At 35.5% G+C, this 25823-nt stretch overlaps 1 protein-coding gene across 2 annotated transcripts in view; it reads right to left on the bottom strand.

Moving 5' to 3' along the window:
• PREX2 (phosphatidylinositol-3,4,5-trisphosphate dependent Rac exchange factor 2) overlaps positions 1-25823 on the bottom strand; it is a 301789-nt gene that overhangs the window by 220205 nt on the left and 55761 nt on the right. For both annotated transcript variants that reach the window (XM_054246467.2, XM_002758971.6), the window contains exons 2-6: positions 17113-17184; positions 15650-15772; positions 13253-13357; positions 7820-7921; positions 4520-4681 (exon numbers count right to left, since the gene is read on the bottom strand). In XM_054246467.2, coding sequence (XP_054102442.1) covers positions 4520-4681; positions 7820-7921; positions 13253-13357; positions 15650-15772; positions 17113-17184 — 564 coding nt within the window. The remainder of the gene's footprint in view (positions 1-4519; positions 4682-7819; positions 7922-13252; positions 13358-15649; positions 15773-17112; positions 17185-25823) is intronic.

The raw sequence follows: 25823 nt of genomic DNA, 5'->3' as shown, positions 1-25823 counted from the left end.
ACTCTTTTAAAAATACTATGAAAACAAACATAAAATAAAGAATATTATATTGTTTTATCATAAAATGTTTGATTCCCCCCAAAAAAGACTCAGCATTTGATTCGCTCTTTTTAAGGTTAAAACTATTAACTAAAATTATAACCTGATTTCTGTGACATATACAAGAAATAACATAAATTTTCATTTTTCCGAAGATAAAGTCCTATCAAACCTTCCCTCCTTCTACTTAATTGAAATTTTGTGCCTCTTTAAGTGGATTCATTTTCAGTGGTCTTTTTCCAGAACCACTTATCCTCAAATAACAAAGACTATCTATATAAATCAATTCTATCTCAAGGTAGAAGATGAATTTGTATCTGCCAAATCACCTTGTATAGAGGACAAAAGGAAAAAGTCCCAGCACTAATACCTGGAAGACTCACATCTATGAAATAACAAGAAACATGGCTTGAAGTCAATACACTGTCAGGCACGAACTCAATCAAATGGAAGCAGCTAACGGATTCCAAAACCAACAAGAGGTCATTTTTAAATGGTCCTGTAGCACTGTATTTTTCCATGTAAAAAGGTAATAAAGAAATGTCTAATTTATTTCTGCTTCTCTTTACTTTCTAAAGCACAGTATTTATTTTGAATCTCATTTACCCCAATATCCTCATATAGTAATAATTTCTTTTCTTATCTATTATTATAATAGTTTTTTCCACATTTAAGAGGATTATGCCAAACAGGCATATCAAGGACTTAAAGCTGGACTGTTGACAATGTAATGTTTATTGATACTCCCTTATCAAAATACATCAGTATAGCTCCAAAGGCTACAGTTATCATTACAACATCATCCATCAATCAACACACAGAGAATGGTCCTGTTCTATGAAATGAATCAGTGACTGTGATTGAACAGCTAATAAACTTCCCTTCCAAGGCATGTTAATCACTGCCCCACAATTACCTTCAGCAGACTATCTGGTAGAATGTTCTGAATGTTGGATAAGATATATGACTGAGATATAATAAATTAACTAATAAAAGGCAGAACTTCAAAAATGAACAATTAAAACATACACTATAGATTTTCTGTGGTGGCAATTACTACATAAATGCTGACCAAAACCTGATTTTGGTAATTAACTTACTTTTAAATGGCAAGCAGGAAAACAAACTTAAACCAAAGAATTTGCCAAATTTGTATCTGAGTGGATATAATATTATGTGGTAAGGAATATAAGCTTTAGAATCAAGCTGCCTATTTTCAAATCTAACTGTTGTCACCTGTTAGGTAAAAGAACCCAGGAAATAGCCTTCATTTATTAAATCTGTTCAATGGGGAGTATAGCATCTCAGCAAACTGTGGAGATGATGATAATGTGTTGTATGTGATTATAATGCATACAATGGAGAATCAGTAATTCCCCAAAAAGAAATTGAATGACTGTCAGTCAAGAACCTCTGCCCTTCCCTTAGCAAATTTACCCAAGCAAGATTAGTTGAACTTCGGATTTTGATCTTCAATCTTGAGTGTAGTCATACAAAGATGGAAAAAATTATTAGAGGCTGTTCATTTTAGCTATGGCATGGATGAGACTGTCAAATAGTTTCAGCTGCTTAGAAAACCTTCTCAGGTTTGACACTGTAGCTTTTTTACTGACTCTGCAAGCTACCCAATCTTTCAAATTAATTTTTCTTTTAGGTTCTGTTGCTTAGAACCATATAACCCTAAGAAATATAATACCTGCAGTAGATAGGTGCATATATTAGACAAATGGGGAGAATTTTTTAAAGCTTTAAAATACTACCTCATATTTGCATAGCATTTTACCATATGCAAAGTACTTTTATTTCATTTGACTTCTGCAACAATCCACTCTCCATATAGGAGAGGTATGATGTATCACACCAAAACAAAGCATTCGAATCCATACTAAAAACCGACTCATCAAAAGCCATGCTTTTCTCAGTCATACAATTTGCCAACAATAAATTTCAATTGCTTGTTTACCTAAATTCAACATTCAGGAATGTAAATAATCTAGCAGCACAAAGTACTAGATAGGCACATTGTGCCTGAGAGATTTTGCTGTTTAACTAAAAGCTTTCATTTGATTAACAGTGAAGTAAGTCCCCAGATAATTGAGAGAATAATCCACCTATAATGGAAACAATACAAATTAATGGTGTATCAGACTTGGATCCCGTCAAATAGAATTGTAGTTACTGAAGAAACAGTGTCCTCCCTAAGGAGGTCCTGAAGGTGGTCTGCAGGAGCCCGTGGAAGGAAGTGGAGAGGGAGTTGTCTCCTAGCATGAACCCAAGGCTCCTAAACTCAGAAACTCCTCCGGGAACTCTGCATTCCATGACTGTCATGCCACCCTACAGCTGAACTTCTCCCTGCCCTAACCCTAAGGTTGCCTCTCGAAGGATACACAAAGCTTCTGCAGACTGAACAAGGATCTCCATTAGCAAGTCAAAAACAGCTCTTTAGCTCATTACTGCTTCCTCCCAAGGCCTGAATTCAGCCTCTGTCCTTACAGAGAGTCCAACCAGACCAGCAATTTCTCCTAAACTCCCCAGAAGGGACCAGGCCTGACAACCAAGTTCCCCCCTCAATGGGGTGGTAAACTGGGATGGGCAGTGGAGTTCTTATCACAAATTGCCAACCCACTGACAGGGCCCTGCTCGAAACTACATTCCTTCAAAGTCCCAAAACTCCCAATCTCTGTATGGCTGTCTTTCTCAATTATTGTCCAATACTACTCAAGTAGAATTTATGTTGCCACTTCTTGGAACCCACCTTCTTGGAACCCAGCTTTCATATTAGCTCCCCTGTGCCTCCTGGAACTCTGCAAAGTTTAAAAATGAGAGCTATTTAACTTACATGAGTTCTTATACCTAACAGGTGGCAACATGCCTCTCTAATTTCTCTGAATACACCCCAGAATTCCTTAACTCCATCCCCATTTTCTCTTCCACTTAGAATGTGGTAAAACCACAAAAGCTGGTGAACTCAGGCACCCTCTGTTGTGGGTTACATATGACATAGTTCCACCTACATTCATTCTTCCTTTGAGTAACTGGTGTATACTCTGTAAACAATATCAATAACTTTTAAGGAATCTTTCTTTTCTGCAGTAGACTCAATTTCTAGGATATATACCAGAATGAAACAAAATTATAACAGATTCCATTTCCTTAGAGTGCCGAAAAAGGTCTCTAAAGGTTTTGTTTTATTAAAAAGCCTAGCACATTTCACTGACAAATTCTGCAATTTAAAGCAAGTTCAGTTTTTCTTCCAGTGCTTGAGTGACAACAGAACTCCAAAAGCAAACTTGAGTCCATTTTTCTCTTCACAGCAGGACAACAGCTCCCCAGGAAAGAAATTATCATCATGAATCAACTGTAAAACACACAACCAATTTAGCCGACTGAAAGAGGCAGCTTTCATGCTGAATGCAAGGGCACTCTGGACCCTTGAAATAGAAAGAGTTAGGCAAAGAAGCAGAGAGGTCAACCCCAATTAGCATTTTAAAAGATTCAGGGAGAGAATGGACAAACGGGAGAATTCATTAAGGTCAATGTTTGAGGTTTCTTTGCATATCTGGGCGGATATAATTTTATGTCCAAAATGAAAACTAACATATTGAACATAAAAAACAAATTCACCTAAAGCCTTAAAGACAAAAGCAATCCACTTGGTTTTTGTGATTCAGTATTTGGCTAGGAGCATTTTCAATCTTTCCTACATTTAAAAATTATCTTACTTACTTCATAACAAGAAAAAATTTAACCTAGTCCAAAGCTTATACTCATTTAAATTAAGGTAATGTTAATAAGATAATTTTAGTTCATTCTTTGCATAGTAGTAAAGTAACATAGGACAGCAACCCCATGAAATACCTGGGAATCAAAGTTGCCATTACCTAAAAACATTTTACAGATTGCAAACCATACTCATTTGGGTTTTTTTTTGGCATAAAAAATATTTCCTTCATGACTCAGGAAGTCATAACATTTTTCATATTGAATAAACCTTAAAAATAAGATCATAGCCAGTTCCTTCATTTTATAAATGAAGAAATCAAAACAAAGAGGTTAAGTGAACTTAAAATGAAATTCAGTATCGAACACCTAGAGTCTGAAAGTAATACCACAGCACACCTACTGAACTTCCCTTCCCTTCTTCACTCTCCCAAAATCCAGGCTATGTACTTAACAGCCAAAGTTAAGAAAGGAACAGGATCATGATGACGCATAAATGCCAAAATACTAAAGCTTATAGCACACATAGTGTATACTGGCTCCCTCACAAACTTCTTAGATCAAGGTTAAGCCAATTAACCACCACCTTAAACATATTTTAAAATAATGATGAAAGTGAGCTCTTTCCAGAATTGAGTATAGTCCTCAAGTAACATGTAAGAAAATGACCATTTATGGTTCCATCCAATGCCAGTAATTCTTCACATGACCCGCAACATGAAACTATCTTAAGCTTGATTGTTGAGCAAAGTGGATGTACCTCCCAGCCTTCAATGTGAGACTGCCATTCCTCTAAAACTTCTAACTTCTCCATCTGTCTCTTGGCCTCATTGATGTTGGAACAGACAGCTTTCATGGCTTGGAGAGCTTCCATCACTGCTGCATAGTCACTGTGTTTCCGTGGAGTCCGCTTCAGCAACTCCTGTTTATACACAAAAAACAAATTGCCCTTTGATCTTCAGCTTTCTGGTACAGCAGGTTCAGACTGACCAGGAAATGAAAACTGCAAAGACTGTGAGAGCCACTTCCATAAGTGACATCACAAATTCCTCTGAGATTAAGATCAAAAACAAAAGTTGGAATCAATGAGTAAGTGTAACCCAAATGCACATTTTTGCAGTCACTCTAATTTTTCCTTAAACTCATCTTGTTTTTAAAAATTAAATTAGGTTCCTCCTTTCAAATGGTCAAATTTCTTACCGGGAGCAAAAATTTTAATTTTTTTTAAATAATTTGACTTTGGTTCTAACAGAAGAACATCTTTATATGTTAATTTCATTTTTTTAGAGTCTTTAACAGAAAAATCTTTAAGTATGTCATAATTTCAAAAATAATTTAAACATCTTATTTCCTAATATTTTTGAGAAACTATAAAAATATAAGGTAAAATTTTAAAATAATGTCTTATACTACAATAAGATAATTTATAAATTCTACAATGCTCCATCATTAAAGGAGCAATTTCTGCTGTTTTCTCCAATTACTCAGGCATATTCTCGTGATGAATGAACTACCATATACCCCTCAATAGCTTCCTTTTTTGTTTTTGGTATTTAGGGGATTTGGAGGGTCTTTTTATTTGTATCTTTTCCCACTCATCAAAACTAGAATAATCTTTAATCTCTTAAACATATTAAAAGGTCATGTTCGTTGTTGTTTAAAAGCACAAAATTAAACATCTTCACCCACTGTCTAGACAGTCGGAACCACATTGCTTTTTAATTAGTCATGTGTTTCTTTACTACGGTTGCCATCATCACGTAACTAACACAATTACAGAAATCCTGAGGCAAGTCTTGAAAAGAATTTTCTAAACTCTCAACAAACGGTGGGAAAATATGCAGTCGTTATATTCTTTTGAGTTCTGTTATTGTTGAAAATTCTGCCATAAACTTGGGCCCTGCATTCGTTATGTTCACACCCTGTTCTCAGAGTTAACACCAGAGGAATACACATTATATCACTCCCAAGAAAAGGTTTAAAATTTATGCTGGATCACAAATCCATAAATGAGACATGCAGGCTTCTCCAGAAACTCTAGAGTAGAAGCACCTGTAAATTATGTGGAGTGGTCAAGTCAGTCTGAGGCCGTAAGTTGGGGTCCAATTATCTAAGGACTTGAATATGAACTTACATAATGTGAAATAGTGAAACAAGACCATCACTCACAATCTCTTGGCAGTTACTTGCGATGTACCCAGTGTTGATTAACCAACTCAATAATTGAAAGCTCCACAAATAATACCAATGTATCTTTTCCTAATACTATAGCCTAATCCATATATTTTTCTCTGAATAAATAAAACCACCCTAAATCAAAGAGAATCCCAGCAGAATTTTTCAGCTGATGGTACAAAAGAGACAAATATCAATGCCAACATATCTACTACATGAGCTAACAGTTTTTTTCATGTTTCTTCATGAAGATAATCTATCAGAAAAGTGAAAGGAGGTCATCCATCCATTGCTTGAAGGAGCTCTGAACTGACCTTCTGGCTAAGAAAGCATGTATCACGATGCTATCTTTTGAGAGGTCAGTTCAAATACCTGAGTCCATCCCTAATCAGAAATGAGTAATTTAGAATAACCACTTTGTCATGATGTAACCTTCTTAATCTCCCTATCCCTTCTTAGAAAACACAAATCCCCTGGGATTCCAAAATCAGTGTCAGGAATAACTGCAGTTATGAGTACACATGCAAACTGAGTCAAGTCAGAGGTCTATAGAGATTCTCAGAAAGAAAAGAGACATATTTGGACCAATACTCCCTCTGCAGAGTTGGGGACTCCTGTGTGAGCCTTTCTGTGGCTTTTTATGGTTTAACCAAGCAACGCTAGACTTTTATTTATTTAAAAAGGAGCAAATATTTTCAAACAAAATTTACACAGATATCCAATTTATAGAATTGATAAGAGTTGTATTAAACTATATTTTTAATTCAAATTCAACATTTATTTCTTAAAAAACAAATCAATAAAAACACTAGTTAATAAGTCTCTAATACTTCTGAGTATATTTTGAAGTTTTGTGCCAAGTAGTCACTAATATATTAAAATAAATCAGAATCAAGTAGATATGAATAAAAATGGCTAATACTTATAAAACACATACTATGCTAAATGACTTATATAGTTAATCATTATCATTATATAGTCCTATATATATGTATTCAGAATACACATGCACACACACATACACACATTCCCATAGGTCTATGATATAATTTCATCATCATCATCATCATCATCATCCCTGTTTAATAAATGAAAAACCAAAACATTAAGAGGTTCAGTTACATGCCCAGTAAGCCCAATACTTGGGATTTCAACTCAGAGCTCATGTGCTTAACCACTATCCCAGACTGCCTAACCTGATGTTATGGTTCCAAAAAACGTAGTTTCAAAAATTGCTATCTTGACCTATTCATAGGTCCCTTGCAGTCAGGGCAGTAGTTGGCACAATACAGTGTATTTTTCATAATAAAAATTGTGGTTACTATAATGAGGCAAGATACCTATAACCACTAGTAGGATGTTTTACATCTTCTAGAGGCAATGTTTTCTTAGCAATCTCATTCCACATTCTATCATTATTGTCTCATGTGTTTATTCCCTTGTAATAATAATTTAAAATCCTGGTTCTGCAATTTTGTAATTTTGACCTTAATTTCATTAGCATCACAAAGTCATCAAAGTTTGAGGAAATCAAAAATATACCAGCAGTGGATGTATTCAAAATAAAAGATCTACAAAATGCTATATAAACTAGTCATAATGAACTTAAGGGGATCTATCTTGAAGCTAATGCATTTCCTCTAAATGAAACTCAAACAAATATGTTTTATACAAAGGGCACTAAAAGCTCTTTCAGTGGCTTTTCCACTGAAAATCTGTTTCCTTTACTATATATAAATGGGTGATAAAATGGCCACATTTTTTCAATACTTACGATCTGCCCTTCCTTTAGAATGTCAGACTCTTTAAAAGAATTTTTTAAAAAGATCATCACAAAATATGCAGGTACAAGGAAATGGCTACAGTGAGGTAGCACATAAAATACCTTCAAAATGAGAGGGTACTTGCATATTCTTTGTATTGGTGTTACTAAATATCCTTCCAAGGGAACATCTGTGTTCTTCCGTCCTCCAAGTAGCATGCAGTTCTGGGGTGAAAATAATCATAATTAATTACATTTTTAAAATCTCAGGCTGTAAAACTTTCTTCTACCATAAAATGCTGAAAACTAGTGAAAGCGTATGTCTATATATACTTCCTTTCTCTAAGAAGAGCATCTTCAGTCACAAATATTCACAGAAAGACAAAGAGAAATGCTAGTTACAGAACTGTTTTCAATCTATATCTTAAAAATTAATGCACTTATATTCTCCTGAGTGTGAAGTCTGAGGAAAAAAGAGGTTGAGAAAGAGATAGAGATGAATGAACAGATGGATGGATGGATGGATGGATAAGTGGATGGATAAACGGATGACTGGTACATAGACAGATTGATTTTGCTTATAAAGAAAGTTATACTGTAGAAGAGAAAGTTTCAAGACAGTTGGGCTCTAACTCAGGTTCTGCAACTGACTAGTGATAAAAATTGGACTGATTTCAGAATTCTAGTTTTCCTCTTCATAAATAGGGCAGGTTTTAAGAAAGTGATCTCTGAGTCAGTTTTTGCTATCACAATGCACCAAAAGACACTGGGCAGCCAGTGTCAGAGAAGGAGGTCAGCCAGGATCTCCACAGAGGCAAGATGAATGAAGAAATTTCAAAATCAGGAATCAGAGTGGAGTAAAATTAAAGCAGCTTTCATTGATGATAAATAGGTGGTCAAGAGAAAACCGACTCTGATAAATAAAGCCTTCATCTTAATAAGCAACATGCAATGAAACAGACTTGAAACTTGCCCAAACCCTCTTTCTGCAGTTTCTATAACAAACTATTTTATAAATATCTAACAGAGGGAGAAGAGAGCCCCTCAAATATCAATCTAAGTTAGCAACTTTCATACTACAATTTTTAAAACACAATTTCAGGTCCATTGAGAGGAGAAGCTGAGTGTTGATCAGGAAAGGGTGCAAAAGAAGACGATGGTAGCAGAGCAATTTTCTGCTGTCCTAAGCAACTGTATATCAGCCTCAATTTGTGTGTCTAAGTCAGCAAAATCAGAGCTATGAATGTAACTCCACCCAGACACCTCAGAAGGCATAGCAGTAAATACACGCTCTTACACAAGCATGCTTTTTGGGAGTTTCACTCCCTACTGCAATCAGGTTATCAAAATATTCTTTCAAACTCTGTATGGTATTTTCCCCCAGAGGAATCCTATAAAACACAACTATCTACATCTCATTATATTTCCAGGGATGTTGCCATTCCAGTACGTTAGCATCCCTGTAAAGCAGGCATCCCTCACCTACCTCTGGACTGAAGTGCCCTAAAATCACTCAGGGCTGTCTAGCCCATTTTTATTGCCTTGTGTATTAGTACCATAGAGATTGTGAACTCAATTCATAATACCAAAGGCTGGCTATCACATTAAACTGGCTTATGAGAGCCAGCTCCTTATACGTATATAAATAATGTTTCCTGATCAGGCCCAGTGGCTCATGCCTGCAGTCTCAGCACTTTGGGAAGCTGAGGTAAGAAGATCACTTGAGCCCAGGAGATTGTAGACAAATAAAAAATGTATCAGGAACCAAGAGGAAACATTAAGCTTACCAACATGTGTGTAATTGGAGTCACCAAAGAAGAAAACAAAAGGGTCAGATAAATATTTCTAAAATAATGGCTAAAATTATTCCAGATTTGATGAAAAATTAATCTATAGATTCAAAAAGCTCAAGTATAAATAAAAACTGTATAATCAGATGCACACCTAAACACATTTTTGAACTACTGAAAGACAAACACAAAGAGAAAATGTTGAAAGTAGCAAAAAGGAGAAAAATGACCCATCATATAAAGTGTAACAACCAGACAATTATAGCAGATGCCTTATCATCAGAAACAATGGAAGTCATAAGGTAGTAGAATGATATATTCAAAGCATTGACTGAGAAAAAAAATCTATCAATCAAAAAGTTATATGTCCAAATAAAACTAGTCTTCAAAAATGAATGCAAAACAAAGATCTTCGCAGATTAAAAAAAAAAAACGAGCAAAGTCATTGCTAGTAGAAATGACCTACAAGAAGTACTAAGGGAAGTACTCCAGGCTGAAAAGCTAATATCAGAGTCAAATACACAGGAAGAAATAAGAGCACCAGAGATAGTAACTAAATATGTATATATAAAAGAATGTAGAAAAATACAGAAAGCAATAATTGTAACGTGGTGTTGTGAAGTTTATAATATAGATAACATAATATATATGGCAATAACAGCACAATCGAGGAGAGATGAAATGGAACATTTTCCACTTCCATTCAGGAAATATTGTAGCCAATTTTCCCCCATATTTAACTGGAATTAAGTCTGTATTTACCTAATATGGATTTGACATGTTAAGATGCATATTGTAGTTCTTAGAACAATCACCTAAAAATCTCCTAATAATATCGCTTAAAAATTGAGAGGAATCAAAATAGTACACGAAAAAAAATGCTTGACAAGAGTAGGTGGTAAAAGAAGAATAGAGAAACAAACGAAAAAGACATGTAGGAAAAAATAATAAAATGTCACATGTAAATACCACCATATTGATAATTACATTAAAGGCAAATAAACCGAGGGCCCCAGAGACTGTCAGACTGGATAAAAAGCAGATTCAACAATATGCCATCTGCCAGAGTCATTTCAAAGGTCATGAATAGCTTGTAAGTAAAGTAATGGAAAAAGATATAACATACAAACAGTAAGAGAGCTCTCCTAGCTATAACATTATTAGGAAAAATAGACTTTAACAGGAGAAACACCACAGGGACAAAGAAGACCATTTCATGATGATAAATAGAAATATGAATATAACAATTATGAATGCATTCATATCTAACATCAGAGACCAAAACTACAGCAAACAAAAATTGACAGAATGAAAGGGTGAAATATATAAATTAATTATACATGGAGATTCCAATGTCTCATTCTCAATAATTGGATCATTAAACAATATGAATAATGTGGATAGTGATTCATAGAATTATCAGTGCATATAATTCATAGCATTGTCGATGTATATAAACATTATTATTCACATCATATAACATGAACTAGAAATATAATGCAAGTTCCTCAACATAAGAAAGAACGTCTACTAAAAAATCAATAGCTAACATGATACTTAATGGGGAGGAACTGAATGTTTTCCCACTGAGATCAGAAACATGGCAGGGGTGCCTGCTTTTGCAAGTTTTATTCAACATTATACTGAAGGTTCTAGTCAGTGCAATAAGGCAAGAAAAATAAATCAACCACAATGAAAAGGAAGGAGTAAAATCATCCTTATTATCAGATAATTGATCCTATATGCAAAATATCCTAAACAAGCTACAAAATAACTAGTTAAACACATAAATTTAGATCAAAGGATCCAAGATCAAGAAACAAAACTCAATTAAATTTCTGCATACTAGCAATGAACAATTTTTAAATGATACTAAGATAATTTCAATCACAATAGCATCAAAAGGAGAAAACAAAGAAAAAAAAAGTAAGTACAAGACCTGAATACAAATGTCTTACATATGACAACAAAAGCATGATCTTAACAGAAAACAATGTAATAAACTGGACTTCATCAAAATTTAAAATTTCTGATTTTTAAAAGGTGGTATTTTTAAAACAAACAGACAAACCACACTGGGAGGAAATATTTGCATATTATATACCTGATACACGACTTATATCTGAAATAACAAACATTTATAGCTCAATATACAACAAACATCCCAATTTTAAAATGGGTAGAAGATTTGAATAAACATTTTATTAAAGGAGACATGCACATTTAATAAGCACATGAAAGCATGCTTAATGTAATTAGTCACTGATAAAATACAAATTTAAACCACCATGAGATAGTGCTACACACCCGCTAGTGTGGCTATAATCAGAAAAACTGAAAATACCAAGTGTTGGCAAAGATACAGAGAAACTGCATTACCGATGAATACAGAACAGCCACAATGACAAATAGTTGGACAGTTTCATAATTAGTTAAACTTGAGCTTATCATTCATCACAGTCAGCAGTTTCACTTTAGTGACTACCCAAAAGAATAAAAGCATAATGTCCACTCAAAGACTTGAATATAAATGCTCATAACAGCATTCTTTATAGGAGCCCAACTAGACGCAGGCCCCATTTTCACTGACAGACAAATAGATAAACAAAATATAGCATATCCATACAATGGAAAGTGATTTTGCAATTAAAATGAATGAGGACCAGGAATGGTGGCTCGCACCTGTAATCCCAGCACACTGGGAGGCTGGGGCAGGTGAATCACAAGGTCAGGAGATCGAGACCATCCTGGCTAATATGGTGAAACTTCACCTCTACTAAAAGTATAAAACATTAGCTGGGCTTGGTGGCGGTTGCCTGTAGTCTCAGCCACTCAGGAGGCTGAGGCAGGAGAATCACTTGAACCCAGGAGAAGGAGGTTGCAGTGAGCCAAGATCATGCCACTGCACTCCAGCCTGGGCGACAGAGTGAGACTCAGTCTCAAGAGTAATAATAAAATAAAATGAATGAAACATGGATACATGCTATAGCAAGGATGAACTTTGCAAACATTTTACTAAGTGAAAGAAGGTCAGCACTAAAGATTGTATTGTATGATTCCATTTATATAAAATCGCCAGAAAATGCAATCTAATGGGATAAAAACAAATCAGTGTGTTCCCGGTGCTAATGGTGGGAACAGAGATGGGCTATAAAGAGACATAGAGGTCTTTCTGAGGTGACAAAAATGACCTAAAACTGAATTTGGCATACTGCTGTATAATTCCACACTGCTAAATATCACTGCTCCTCACTGGCGATTAGTTTGCCCATGTGACAGCCAAAATACGCATTTATTTGTGTTAAGCTAAAGAAATTAAACATATATTCTTGTTGTTTTTATGAAAACAAAATACGGAATGTATGCAGGAGAAAGGTTAAATTTTACACTTATTTTCTACTATATCCATGATTTGCTTCCTTCCTATTATTGCCCTACTTACAGCTCTCTCAGCAGACATAAGGATGCCCAAGGGAACTGGAGCTATAAAGCACTGATGAACTGGCAGAAGTTCCTCTCTCACTAGGAACGTGTGGGGTCTCACAGATAATTCATAATCAACCACGAGAGGGCATTAGCAGTACTTCCGCAAACACAAGCTGATCCCAGCTCTCACTTTTATTTTTATCAAAGGACTCTTGCTTCCTCACCCGAGGAAGCTAACAGAGTTATCCCAGTTATTTATACCATATTGATGCTATTTGCTGGTTCTCACTGGGCCTAGCAACACATATCAACAGATAGTCACACAGAAATATACACTTACCAAAAGAAATGCCCGGATTGTTCTTATTTTGTTGAGTTCAAGAAGTAATTTTTGTGCCTTCTCATGGTTACTACAATATTCATCATAGATACGAAACTTGTCTTTCTGTGAATTCAAGTAAGAATAAATGAGTTATTTTATTAATCATTCTGCAATGTTAACCTATGTGATATACAAAAATAAACTTTTCTGTTTACTATGTTTTAAGAGCTATACTGTGTGTAGGCATCTATGTACAAATTTTATTTATTTTCCTTGATCCATGATGAATAGCCTAGAAAGGGAGACATATGTCAATTATATTCCATCATTATGAATTCAATTGTAGACAAATGAACCAAAGGGTGGCAAAGCACAGAAAAGAAAGGGCTGAACTTTGCCATGAGGATTCAGTTACAGCTTAAAAAGAGGAAGAAATTACATACATATTCTTGCTGTTATTTATGAAAACTGAATAAGGAAACTATGTAGGAGAAAGGTCAATCGATCTGAGCAGGGTCCAGGGAGATGAATCCATGATTCCTAGGCAAGGGGAGGGAAGAAAGTCATTTCGGTGAAGGGAAAGCAAGTGCCAGATTATATAGAAATAGAGGCACACAGGACCCTGCAGCTCATATACGCCAGTCTAGACAGTTTTGCTTAAGAGACACTGATAGAATATCTAGCAACTAAGAGAATGACAGACACTGAAGACACCACATCTGAGAGGTTGTTTCTGAGAGTGATATTTGTGGGAACAGAAAAGTCAGGAAATCACGACTACTTTCAAACAGCATTCTATTGTAAAGGACTGACAGTTCTATGAAGCTCCAAACAGAAAACTAGGACCTTTAGGTCGATGTTGCAAGGGCAGTTATGGGCAGATTTGGGATCAACATAGAGGTTTTCTAACAGTTAGAGCTGTCAGTAAAGTAGAGACAAAATAAACAGCCTTCACAGATAAATAGAAGGTATTCTTTCAAAACAAGAGGATTTGTAACATCATGATCTCTAAGCTCCCTCTCATTTGTAATATTTTCTCAAAGCACATTATCATCCAAAGAGCACCAGTAAAAGAAAGGCACAAAAAATGTATCGATTGAATATTAGAACAAAAGGGTGCCCGTTGAAATTTCAAAGGCATGCACTGAGAAACATTAAGTGCTGCTTTATATAACCAGCGGAAAATGTATTGAATCACTTATCTCAAGAAATGAGCCAGAAAAAAAATAAACTTCAGAAAGAGTTTAGCTAAATTCAGGGATGACAGATTCATAAAGTGTTACTAAGGAAATGGATGTCAGGGTGCTAGATTCCCAGGCGCAGCCCTGGACTGAGATAGCAACTATTCCAGCTGGCAGAAGATTCTGATTCTTTTGATTCCTTCGTGAAATCAAGCAGGCTTTAGTGAGTGGACACAAACACCCGTGGCTTCCAGCTGTGCCCAAGAAAAACACAGCTTGATCTTCCTACACCCAGTGAGCCTTTCCTTTTAATATGATTATTTTCATGAAATATTTTCTGATTATAAAAAGAGCACTACATAAAGACAGATTTTAAAACTATCGAAATGTTTCTAAAAGACTAAATGGAAAATTAAAAAATACACAAAACTTGATTTCAGTGACTACCCTTACACATTTTTAAACAAAACATTAATTGTCTAGCATTTTGATAAACACATGGACTCAAGTTGGTATTCTCAAAATTAGCATCAATGCAATGGTATAAATAGCAGCACTTTTTTTTTTTTGGCGTGAGTGCCCTTTAGTTCTGAAAACAATTTTCACTACACAGGTGTCTTTTTATTTTGCAAATTAATTGCATAAAGAATTTCAGAGCATCATATATAAAGAGACAAAATGATCACACTAGCATAGGATGTGTAATTTGAAACAACTGAGTACTGGTTGGTTATTGCATCTGCACTGCTCAGTACAATCTTCTGAGAAACCATCCTTGGGGAAAATTCCTGCTACTGGGTTTATTCAACTCCAGGTTTGTCACAAGTTGTTAACAAGGGAACATTCTGACTAATAAAAGGCTCATCGTGCCATTATAGGAGTGAGGATTTTCTGCCTCAAAAGAAAAATGCTCTATGTTTGAGCGAAACATAAAAATTCATTCATTATGAACAGCCTGAATATTCATTAGAATTCTAAGCTACAGAGGATGCGAAGAACTAACTTGTCGGGGAAAAGAAAAGGCTGTTTATTCTTCACTGAGTAAAATGGATGATGTGAGGCACTCTCCCCATTTCTGGCTCTAAGTGGGAGATTTCACTGGCCTTAAAAGACCCCAAACTTTTGGTGTCAGATTTTATTTCTAATACTGAATTCACACATACCACTATGCCAAGAGCTAAATCTTAAAATTGAGGGGAAAGGAACTTTTCAAGTGAACAGAAATATATCCTACAAAGTGAAGAAAGCAGATTCCCACTTCTTGCTGAGCATTCGGTTCAGGGTATAAGCATTCTTCCACAACTTTTAAGAATTCTTTATGTACTGCAAGGATGTCTTCAATGTTTGAGAACAGCATCTGTAAATAAACACATGTGTAAGTAAGTTCAGTAGTGAAGCATTTTTTTAAGTCTTATGATCGCATAATATTCTCTCTAACCTGAGAATCGCACATCCATGCCTTCCTCCCACCTTGCCGGCAGAGCCTTGATTTTGTCTGGACTTCCCCTCCACGTTACCGATACAACTCTGGGAACCAAGAGCCCCTGGCTGGCTCTCAGCGCAAGGCCTCAGCGGCCCAATCCAAGCCACGTATCCCACTGCCTTCTCAAGGCTGGGCTGCATGGAAACCAGCAGAATTGCTGGCAGGCTTTTCTGGGAAGGGCATCTTCGCTCCTAAGAAGGGCACACCAGAATGGACATTCCTCTTTTCCCTCTGGAAGATGCCACATGTAGAAGTTAAAGCTGGGACAGCTTGCAGAGTCATTCTGCAGCCACAGGAAGAGTCAGCTTGAGCACAAAGCTGACAATCTGGTGGCAGTGATTTGCTAGAGAGGTTCTAGCAACCTTGCTGGCCTCTCTGGGTCACAGGTGCTAAACCTCTTCTGTCTGGAGTCCTTGAAATGTGAGCCAAAGTGTCTTCAATTCAATTTGAGTAAGAGGTTTCTCCAACTTACAACCCAAAACAAGCTGAATAAAATATTCTCCTGGGAGTAAAATTTCAAAGCTAGGTATTTTACTCATGGGGAAATAGAATCAGAAGAACCTTTAAAAATCCTTAGAAAATTTTATATTTCCAGCAAAATAAAACAGTAAGTTAGCATCATAAATATCAAGAATACTACCTATAATTTAAATGAATAATCATTATAGTATAATTAATTTTCATTTTACCATCTTTTTTTTTTCAAAACTCTTCACAATTTTCCTTCCTTGCAGTTTTAAAGAAATGATTATATGTCTGTTTCTCAATTAAGGATATTATGTGAAATGAACCTGAAACCTTTCTTTCTTTAGTGATCACAGACACTGGAAGTCCAATTTGCCCACATCCTGCCTTCCTAAGCCACTTCCAACAATCCTCTTACATAGCTCAGCTCCCTCCTTCTTGAAGACACTGAGGTTCTTAGCCTCCAATTTATTTTTCTTCCTCTGTTCAAATGTTCCCAAGGCCTTGGTAAAAATAAATAAATAAATAAAAATAAGTATCTCTGACCTCTCTGCCATTCTCGTAATCTCCTCTTTTCCTTAACTCTAGTTCTCCTTTTTAAAGTTATTACCAATACACCTGACGGGCACAGTAATTTATACTTGAACTACTGATCAACTGAAGGACTGTGAAGTACCATGCCACTGGCAAATTTTATCTTATCTATAGAAAACTTGTGCTCAGGTTGAGGGCCAATTGTACCTCCTCACCTTCACTGTTTCTTCTGTCACATTTTTGTCAACTTTTGATGCTGCACATTGGTTCATTCGGTGTAAGAATGCCTGCATAAAACAAGAAGATATTACAAAGGTAACATTAGCTTAATAAAATGACTAGGTGGTGAGCAGAATTAAACTAACTTTTTTACAAGAAACCAAAGTGTAAAAATTCAATTGTTGATATCATAGTTTTGTTGTAACACAGAAAGCCTTGTGCATTGCTTCTCCTATCTGGGAATTATTCTTCCTTTACAATGTTGGGGCAGGGCCTGAAATTATCAAGTATTTGTAAATTCAATTTATCAACCAGGATCTCAAAGTTGTGAAGTGAGCATTTAGAGTCACATGTTTCCTAAACTTCTGAGACTTGCAAAGCGCAAGAAGACAAAAATTTAATAGAAAATTGCATTTCTAATAAAACAACAAAAGGGCCAGAAATTCCGAAGTGATTCTCTTAGAAATTAGAGATAAAGAGATAGAAGATACATAGGTTGATTGATTGATTGATTGATAAAATAGATGATAGATAGATAGATAGATAGATAGATAGATAAATGATAGATAGATATCCCTGCCATTATTTCCCAGGAAGACACTTCAAGAAGGAATAAAAGAATTTCCTTTCCCCTTCATCCCCCACCCCCAGCCTTTTAAGAAGCAAGAATTTAAATTTCTGGGTTCAGGTCCGGGCTCTCCATATCTCTATGGTAGGCAAATAAGCCCTTGAGTAATTCAAAGATTTGGAATCTTCTCAGTGGTCATTAAGTTTTGGCCAATGGCTAAATAAGCTATTATGTTCACACACACAAAGAAAAAGAATACAATAATTTCTTTATATTGAACTTTGAAAAAGAAAGTTTAGAGGAGAAAAAGAAGAGAATTTCCATCTAGCAAATTTGGTTTACTTCCTCAAGACACAATCCATTATCACCCTCAGCACATGGCTAATAAGAATAAAATGGTACATTTAAGAGGGCCACTTGACAATGTATCTCAAATTTTTAAATGGGTATTTCCAGCCAGCATGGTGGCTCAGGTCTATAATCCTAGCACTTTGAAAGTCCCAGGCAGGATCCCTTAAGGCCAGGAGTTTGAGGTCAGCCTTGGCAACACAGTGAGACCTCATCTTTACAAAGATTTTTAAAGTTTGCTGGGCCTGGTGGCATACACCTGAAGTCCTAGTTACTTAAGAGACGGAGGTGGGAGGTCACTTGTGCTCAGGAGTTTGAGGCTGCACTGAGCCATGATCACAGGCACCACTGTACTCCAGCCTGGGTGACAGAGTGAGATTCTATCTCAAAAAATGAAAATAAGCATTTTCTTGAACCTGGCAATTCTCTTTCTTTCCTTTCTTTCCTTTCTTTCCTTTCTTTCTTTCTTTCTTTCTTTCTTTCTTTCTTTCTTTCTTTCTTTTCTTTTTCTTTCTTTCTTTTTCTTTTGAGACGGAGTTTCGCTGTTGTTACCCAGACTGGAGTGCAATGGCACGATCTCGGCTCACTGCAACCTCCGCCTTCTGGGTTCAAGCGATTCTCCTGCCTCAGCCTCCCAAGTAGCTGGGACTACAGGTGCGCACCACCATGCCCAGCTAATTTTTTGTATTTTTAGTAGAGACGGGGTTTCACCTTATTGACCAGGATGGTCTCAATCTCTTGACCTCTTGATCCACCCACCTCGGCCTCCCAAAGTGCTTGGATTATAGGCGTGAGCCACCGCTTCTGTGATTTTATTCCAAGAAAAATATTTAAACAAGGGGAATCATTGTATTGATTACCAAAGTGGAAAAACTGGAAACAATATAAATGCCCATCAATAAAAGAGTCATTAAACATATTATTATATATTCAAATTATAGACTATAGCAAAAGTGCAATCATAAATGGAATGTGATAAAATATATATACACATGTGTGCATATGATAGATGTCTATAAAATATTGTCTGGTGAAAAAATTTATTAAGTGGCATACTTGCTATATACATACATATATGCAGATGCATACAAATATATACATATATACACATGGATAATATCAGTGTGCACTGATATTGAGAAAGAAGTAGGTGGCATTTACCAACAGGCAATGGGTAGAGTTATCTTTACATGGTAGGAAGGTGACCTTTGCACACTTTCTAATGTTTGGAATATTTAGCTATAAGCATGTTGTAACTTATATAAAAAGAGAAACAAGACAATTTAAAATAAACGAACCGCAAGATCTCACTCCTAGCATGAACTCAGGACCACATTTATTTCTGATACAATCAATTCACGTTTCAGATTCTGTAACTACAACATCAGATCAGAAGGAATAACCCCAACTCTTCAACATCAGCTGAAATAAATAAAATGAATATGTATTGGATGTCACTCTAATTTGCTAATTGGAAACGTGATACATTTTTGAACTCTTATCTAAAGTTAAGAATAATGGATGAAAAAAGATTTAGAATTGTCTAACTTTAAGAGTTCATTTTATTAGTATTACTCAGTTTCATTTTTTTGTTAGTTTTGTTTTTCTTGAATATTTCCACATACTCATAGCAAAAATGTTCTTTATCTAATTCCATTTACTCTTAAAACAACATGGTGGTTTATTTGCCTAGTTTATACAGTTTACATTTCATATTGACCACAGAGTAAACAGGTAACCTCTTGTGCAAGCAAAGCTTAAACTTCACCTCTACATTTATAAACCTTTTCTGCATAAACTGAACTCAGTCACATTCTGAAAGGGATAAATTGAAGTAAGGAAGTAGTAACAATGAATCAAAATATGAGTTAGACGGGAACATACAAACTAAGAAAGTAAACCATGTCTTTATCTGACTTTTTATCTTCTTATTCTCCGTGACAATATGGAACTTTTTGTTTGACTGTATACGAAAGGAAATCTGGAACTTGTTAGCATTTCTGACCAAGCATTTCTTTTTCCCAAGGTCCTCATTTTATACAACAGTGAAGACAGATTTTAGATGTTTTGCTCAGAACAAAAAATCATGAAAACTGTTTGACATTTTTTAAGAGGTTTAAGTCTTCCTTCTGAAAGCTAGAAATAAATAGGTAATTTCAAAATCACCCTTTAACAACCAGCATCTATAGTGCCCTTTCAGACTATGCTAATTGGCACATTTAATCCTTCTTATATCAATCAAGGAAGCATTAGTAGCCTAGTCACAAAAGTACATGAAGGATTCTATACACTGTTTTATTTCCATATTCATTCTCGCTTGTCCAAAATTTCATCAGAATCAGATAATCTTCATCTTGGCACACATATATTTGAAATCAAGCAGTGGAAAATAGCTTCGTATGCTAGTGGATTTCAAACTTTTTATTGTGTTTAAGATTTGGAGAGTTTCTTCCAAATGCAGATTCCTATCCCCAGAGGTTTGACTCAGGAGATTAATTTAGGACCCAGAAATCTGCATTTTGAGCAGGACCTCTAGGTGATTCTGGTATAGTTGGTCCAGAGACCATCTTTGGATGAACATTCTTTATGTTCATTTTTCAAAGACTGGAAAAAAAAAAAAAGCAGACTTTGAGAAATAAGTGAGACTTCATAGGAAAATCGGGTTTACTTATTTCACTTTGACCTTCAACTCAATGTCAAGCAATGGTTGTTTCTATATAACATCCTCTCATGCAACCACTTGGGATTCTGGTACCCCACAGAGGACGTGCCTCCCACCCATGAAAATCATAATCATGGCTGCATATAACTGGTTGCAATAATCTCTGAAGGGTAGGGAGATGCAGACACAACTCAGGTGAGTCAGGGACAGGCTAAGTTGCATTCAGAGAAAGTGAGGCTCTTGCAGATGCCCCTCCGATGACCTTTCAGCTTGTACATGTGTGAGCAGGTGCTCAGTTCACTAGCATTCCCCTAACAATGGTTCCACAAAAAATATTCCTAGGTATCACTCTAGTCATGGGCTTTTTCCCAGAGTACTCTTTCTCTTTAACTTGCTCCATATTATCTTGTATATTTGGTAAATGTATATGATAAATATTATCCACTAAAATTTAATAAAGCTAAAAATGTCACAAATTTGCCATCAAGAATCAAAAGGAAGAAACTCATGAAGATGAAATACAAAAATGACAGCAATCCCCTTTATCCTTGTCTGCATATCTGTGCTGTTGCTGGTTCAAAAGTAAAGCAAAACTCGCCACAGTTTTCATTCTTAGAATGCATTTTCCTATTTTATAATTTCAACATACAAAATCATCTCTCTCAACATATCTTCGCCCTTCTCACTCTCTTCATCAGTCCAGGCACACATAGTAGATCACTCTCAAAAGTCTCACAGATTTTAACAATTTATGCTTTTAATCCTAGATACCTGATGCCAATCTGAATTTCTAATATCATATAGACACTAAACCTTATTACTCCTACAAATATTCTACTTTCAAAATCCTGAATGCAGACTATTTAGCAGCACCCTGTCACCTTGAAGATGTGGCTATTTAATATGGATATAGATGGGTAAATTGTGTATATAAACGTGAAATAGGAAAAATTTAAGAGGGACTGCGCTGCTGCAGGAAAAAAAGTCTGTACTCATTTCATGAAAATAAATGAGAAAAAAAAAAGGGTAAATATTTTCCTTTCGCCCTTTAGCCTAAAACAATATTATCACATCACAATTCTTTGGAGGATAAGGGCTTTGTTTGGTCCTAATAAATGAAAGAAGTTTGTCTTTTGGGTTTGCCTAAATATCTGGTTGGTAGTGGCATCATTGGAATGGAGAAGACTAAGAATGAAGAAGGTTTTGGGGTGGGAGAAACAGAGTTTGTTCTTGACCTGTTGGGTCTGAGATGTCTATTTGGCACAGTGAGGAGATCCATGAGTAGGGAGTTAGCCATTCCAATTTGAGGTTGTAAGAGAGGGATCAGGGCTTACAGTAAAAAGTTGATTGTCATTGGCACAAAGACATAACTTTGAGAAATCACATATAGAGAGAAGAAATGACCAGACCCAGTTCACTGGAGACAGCATGGAAATGGAGAAGACAAAAGGCATAGGACAGAACCATTTTATCTAGTTATTGTCTGTCTCCCACATTGGGATGGGAGCTTCATGAAAGCACAGCCTATCTGCTTTGTTACTGGGGTTTCCCCACCACTTACAGCAATATCTGGCACTTGGTACGTGCTCAATAAACTTATGTGAAGACTGATGATTTTTATTCTTAACTAGATGTTTTTCATTTACGAAAACCACCAGCCTGCATTGTATTAATTTCCCTAGTGTATTAGCTTACCAAATATTCATTAGTAACTTTGAATATAGGATACCACATAATATTTTCTTCTTCTATCACTATATAACATGGTTTCTCAATGTTGACATTATTGACATTTGGAGCTGGACTAAACCTTTATTTAAATTAAGGCTTTGTAGTGAAGGCCTGTCCTGTGCTCACAGCTGTTTAGTAATGTCTTTCCCACATGGATACAATGAATGATAATTACAAAATGATGTTACTTTGTCCCTACAGAATATGAGCAGCATCTTTTCATCTTTGAAATAGATAGTGGTTTGTCCCTAAACTGCCATGACAACATTCAATCCACACAAAACTCCAGAAACTTACAGAATAATAAATCATTCATTAGTAGTTCAGTAGTATCTAAGAGTCAGCCTCGTGGGCATTTATCACTCCACAAATCATTAAAATATCCCACACCTGGATTACTCAATTAGATGCCTAAAGAGATTGCAGTGATTCCCAAACAGCATGTCTAAATCCTCAGTCAAAGCCCTTTGATTGTTGCTGTTTCCTTGTTATTCAGAAACAAAAGGATTTTTTGTGTCAGTTATTGAGTCTTTTAATATCTGCTCAATTTCCTACCAAAAGATGTTTTACTATTTTTCAGACCAATTCTTAATCCAAAATGAACATCACTATCATCTCAGAGCTTAGGTGAAGATAATTTTTCATTATTCCATCCAAATCAAAAAATAAAAATAAAAACCTCCTTCGGCTGGAGCTTGACCAAGATGTGAAGATAATTACCACATTGTCATAGTGTATTCTATTTGACCTCAATATAATGGAAAATAAATATGAAAGAACAGAGTTCTTCAGGAATTTTCAGGGGAAAGAATTCATCATTTGTCAGCATGTGACTGGTACATTACACACAAGGCAAAGAGCTTTGAAGATATTTAATACTTGAGTGACAGGAACACCAAGAGCAAAACTGGGCAGAAGATGAAATCGAAATCAGAACCACTTTTGATAGAATGACAATTATGCATAAAATTACTTAAATTAAAGGTGAAAGGAAATTTATTGAGGTGGTTGCAGTGAAATACAATCCTAAGTGTGTATTTTGCTAATTTCTTAAATGTTTGAATTTTTGTTGCATTTAACTTCTAGTTCATTTCCACAGTCTTCATTGCCAAAATTCATCTCACAGCTCAGTCTATAAAATTATTTTTTTAATAGTATATTTAACTTCCATTGGCCTAAGGCAATGAGTTGATCTAAAGCAGAGGTCAAAAGCAGTAGAGATATGTTTTAAAATAGTACAATGTGGTTAAAATATTGATTCAACTGCTAACATTTTTAAAAATAAATGTATTCATATAAAAATCAATAATTATAGCCTCTCTTCAAACACTTGGAGAAAATTAACACAGGGCCTATCTACCTGACTAATAGTAAGTTGGAGCTGAGGAAGCCACATGTTTTCTTCATTTTGCCACAGTCACCACTACTCCCTATCATCCTGTACAACAAAGTTGAATGTTAACTGCCATGTATTCTAACAGTACTGTTGTTTCTGTTTTTGTTTTTGTTTTAATACAAGGCCCATTTTACTCATTTTTTTTTTGACTTAGGAATCTCTGTAGCCATTTCCATTTCCAGCCACAGTCCTAAGGTTTTGTCAGTCTTTTTGACTCATAAATTTTTAATACTGGTAATTCCAGAGTTGTGTTTCAGTGAAAATGTACACTCCCATGATCAGAGCAAATAATAATAATAAGCTAAAAAAGAAAATACTTAAAAATAAATCTAAGAAAATTGGTGCATGTTTTACTTAACTCTTAGTTCCCCAAGGAATCTACAATTAAGCGAGATATTTACTCTTAAAAGTGATATGTTTTGCTAGAGATTCCTCTGGCAGGCATGTATACAGCTAGTTTTCTCAAGGATTGAAATAATTCCATGTTCTTTATTTTAATTTTTTTTAATGAAATAACCTTTGGTAATAAATTCTTATTGGTGTATTCATTCCAAGTATCATTTGGTTCATGTGATCTTGGGTTCCTTGTATTGCTTTGGGTGACTGATGTCTCTTTCCTGAATGGTCAGTGATACACCAAACCCTAGGAAGAAATCAGTTTCAAAAAGAATGAATATCAAGAAGTGTATGATGCTTATAGTGGGGTGTTTGGAAGCCTTCAAAATTAACCCACCACCTTCCTCCCCCAGCACACCTTTAATACCCACTCAAACACATACAGATATAGGATGTTTCCTGGGGGTGGAATTTAGCTCTGTGGTGAGCATTTATGACACGCCAAATGCTCTTAAGTCTCAGTTTCCTCACCCATTAAATCAGGTTAATGATCATATATGCCTCACAGAGAAGTGGAGAAAATTACATGGAGGTAATGTTAGTTGGCACTTTGCAAAGCACTAGCACGCAAATGCAGACTAATAAATGTTATCTGGTATTTCTGCTGCTGCAGCTGTTATCACTCTCCACTATTACTACATCCACAGCCATAGTTCCATTACTTCTAATGCGGTTATAATTATTACTAACACTAGAGAGAACAGAACTAAAGAGTAAGGCCCCTGTCTTCTCATCTCTGCTCCTATATTAACAGTAAATCAATCCAACAGACTCTACCTTCTGAAGTCCTTGATATCAGAACAAGTATCATAATTTAAGGTTTTGAGGCAGAAAATTTTATTTTTTAACTATTGGATCTTCCACAATGTGTTGAATCTTTTCTGCTCAGGATCCCAGGCTAGTCCCCAGACGTTTGGTACACATGTCAATCTCTCTATTCATTTAGTTATCTTCCACCCATTTCAGAAATTTGGAGATTCACAAAGAGTAGAAGACACAAAAAGCTTATTGAGGATCAAACTCTAAGGCACTAGCAGGAATTGTTGCCTATCTCCTCAATCCTTGAAGGAACTTAAAGCACAAGGTATTAATAAAAAACAGAGCAATGCATGTGAAGTTTGGACAGACCACAGCTTTAATTTCAATAAGATATCACAAGATCTGGGCATGAGCCAGAAGCACACAGGCAGGCAGTAAAATGACAGGCTAATCTGACAAGGCCTCTATAAAAAATCCAGGTTCAGAAAAGAAGACTATGCCTCTTGAAGCTGCCTTTTTCTGACTGCTATCAACTCTTCATGGCACCAATGGAACACTTAAGCAAAAATGATTTATAAGACTGATTTACAAAATTTAAATTATAATGTATTTATGTATCACAAGTCATCCTATTTGTAAAGAAACTTAATGTCAGATGAAAATAAACTTTTAATGAGGTTCAGAAATATAACAAAGAAATAAAGATATTTCAAATATTCCAAAGTTTTCTGGTATCATTTCATATGTAAGTATGTTCCACAGTGTCAGCTGGCAAAAAACATGAAATAAAATGGATTTCTAAATGCAGTTCAGAAGCTTACATGAACATATTTGTCAACTTTTTTCT

The sequence above is a fragment of the Callithrix jacchus genome, chromosome 16 (genome assembly GCF_049354715.1).
Source record: "Callithrix jacchus isolate 240 chromosome 16, calJac240_pri, whole genome shotgun sequence".
Classification (NCBI taxonomy): Eukaryota; Metazoa; Chordata; class Mammalia; order Primates; family Cebidae; genus Callithrix; species Callithrix jacchus.
This window is presented reverse-complemented; position numbering and strand designations above follow the sequence as displayed.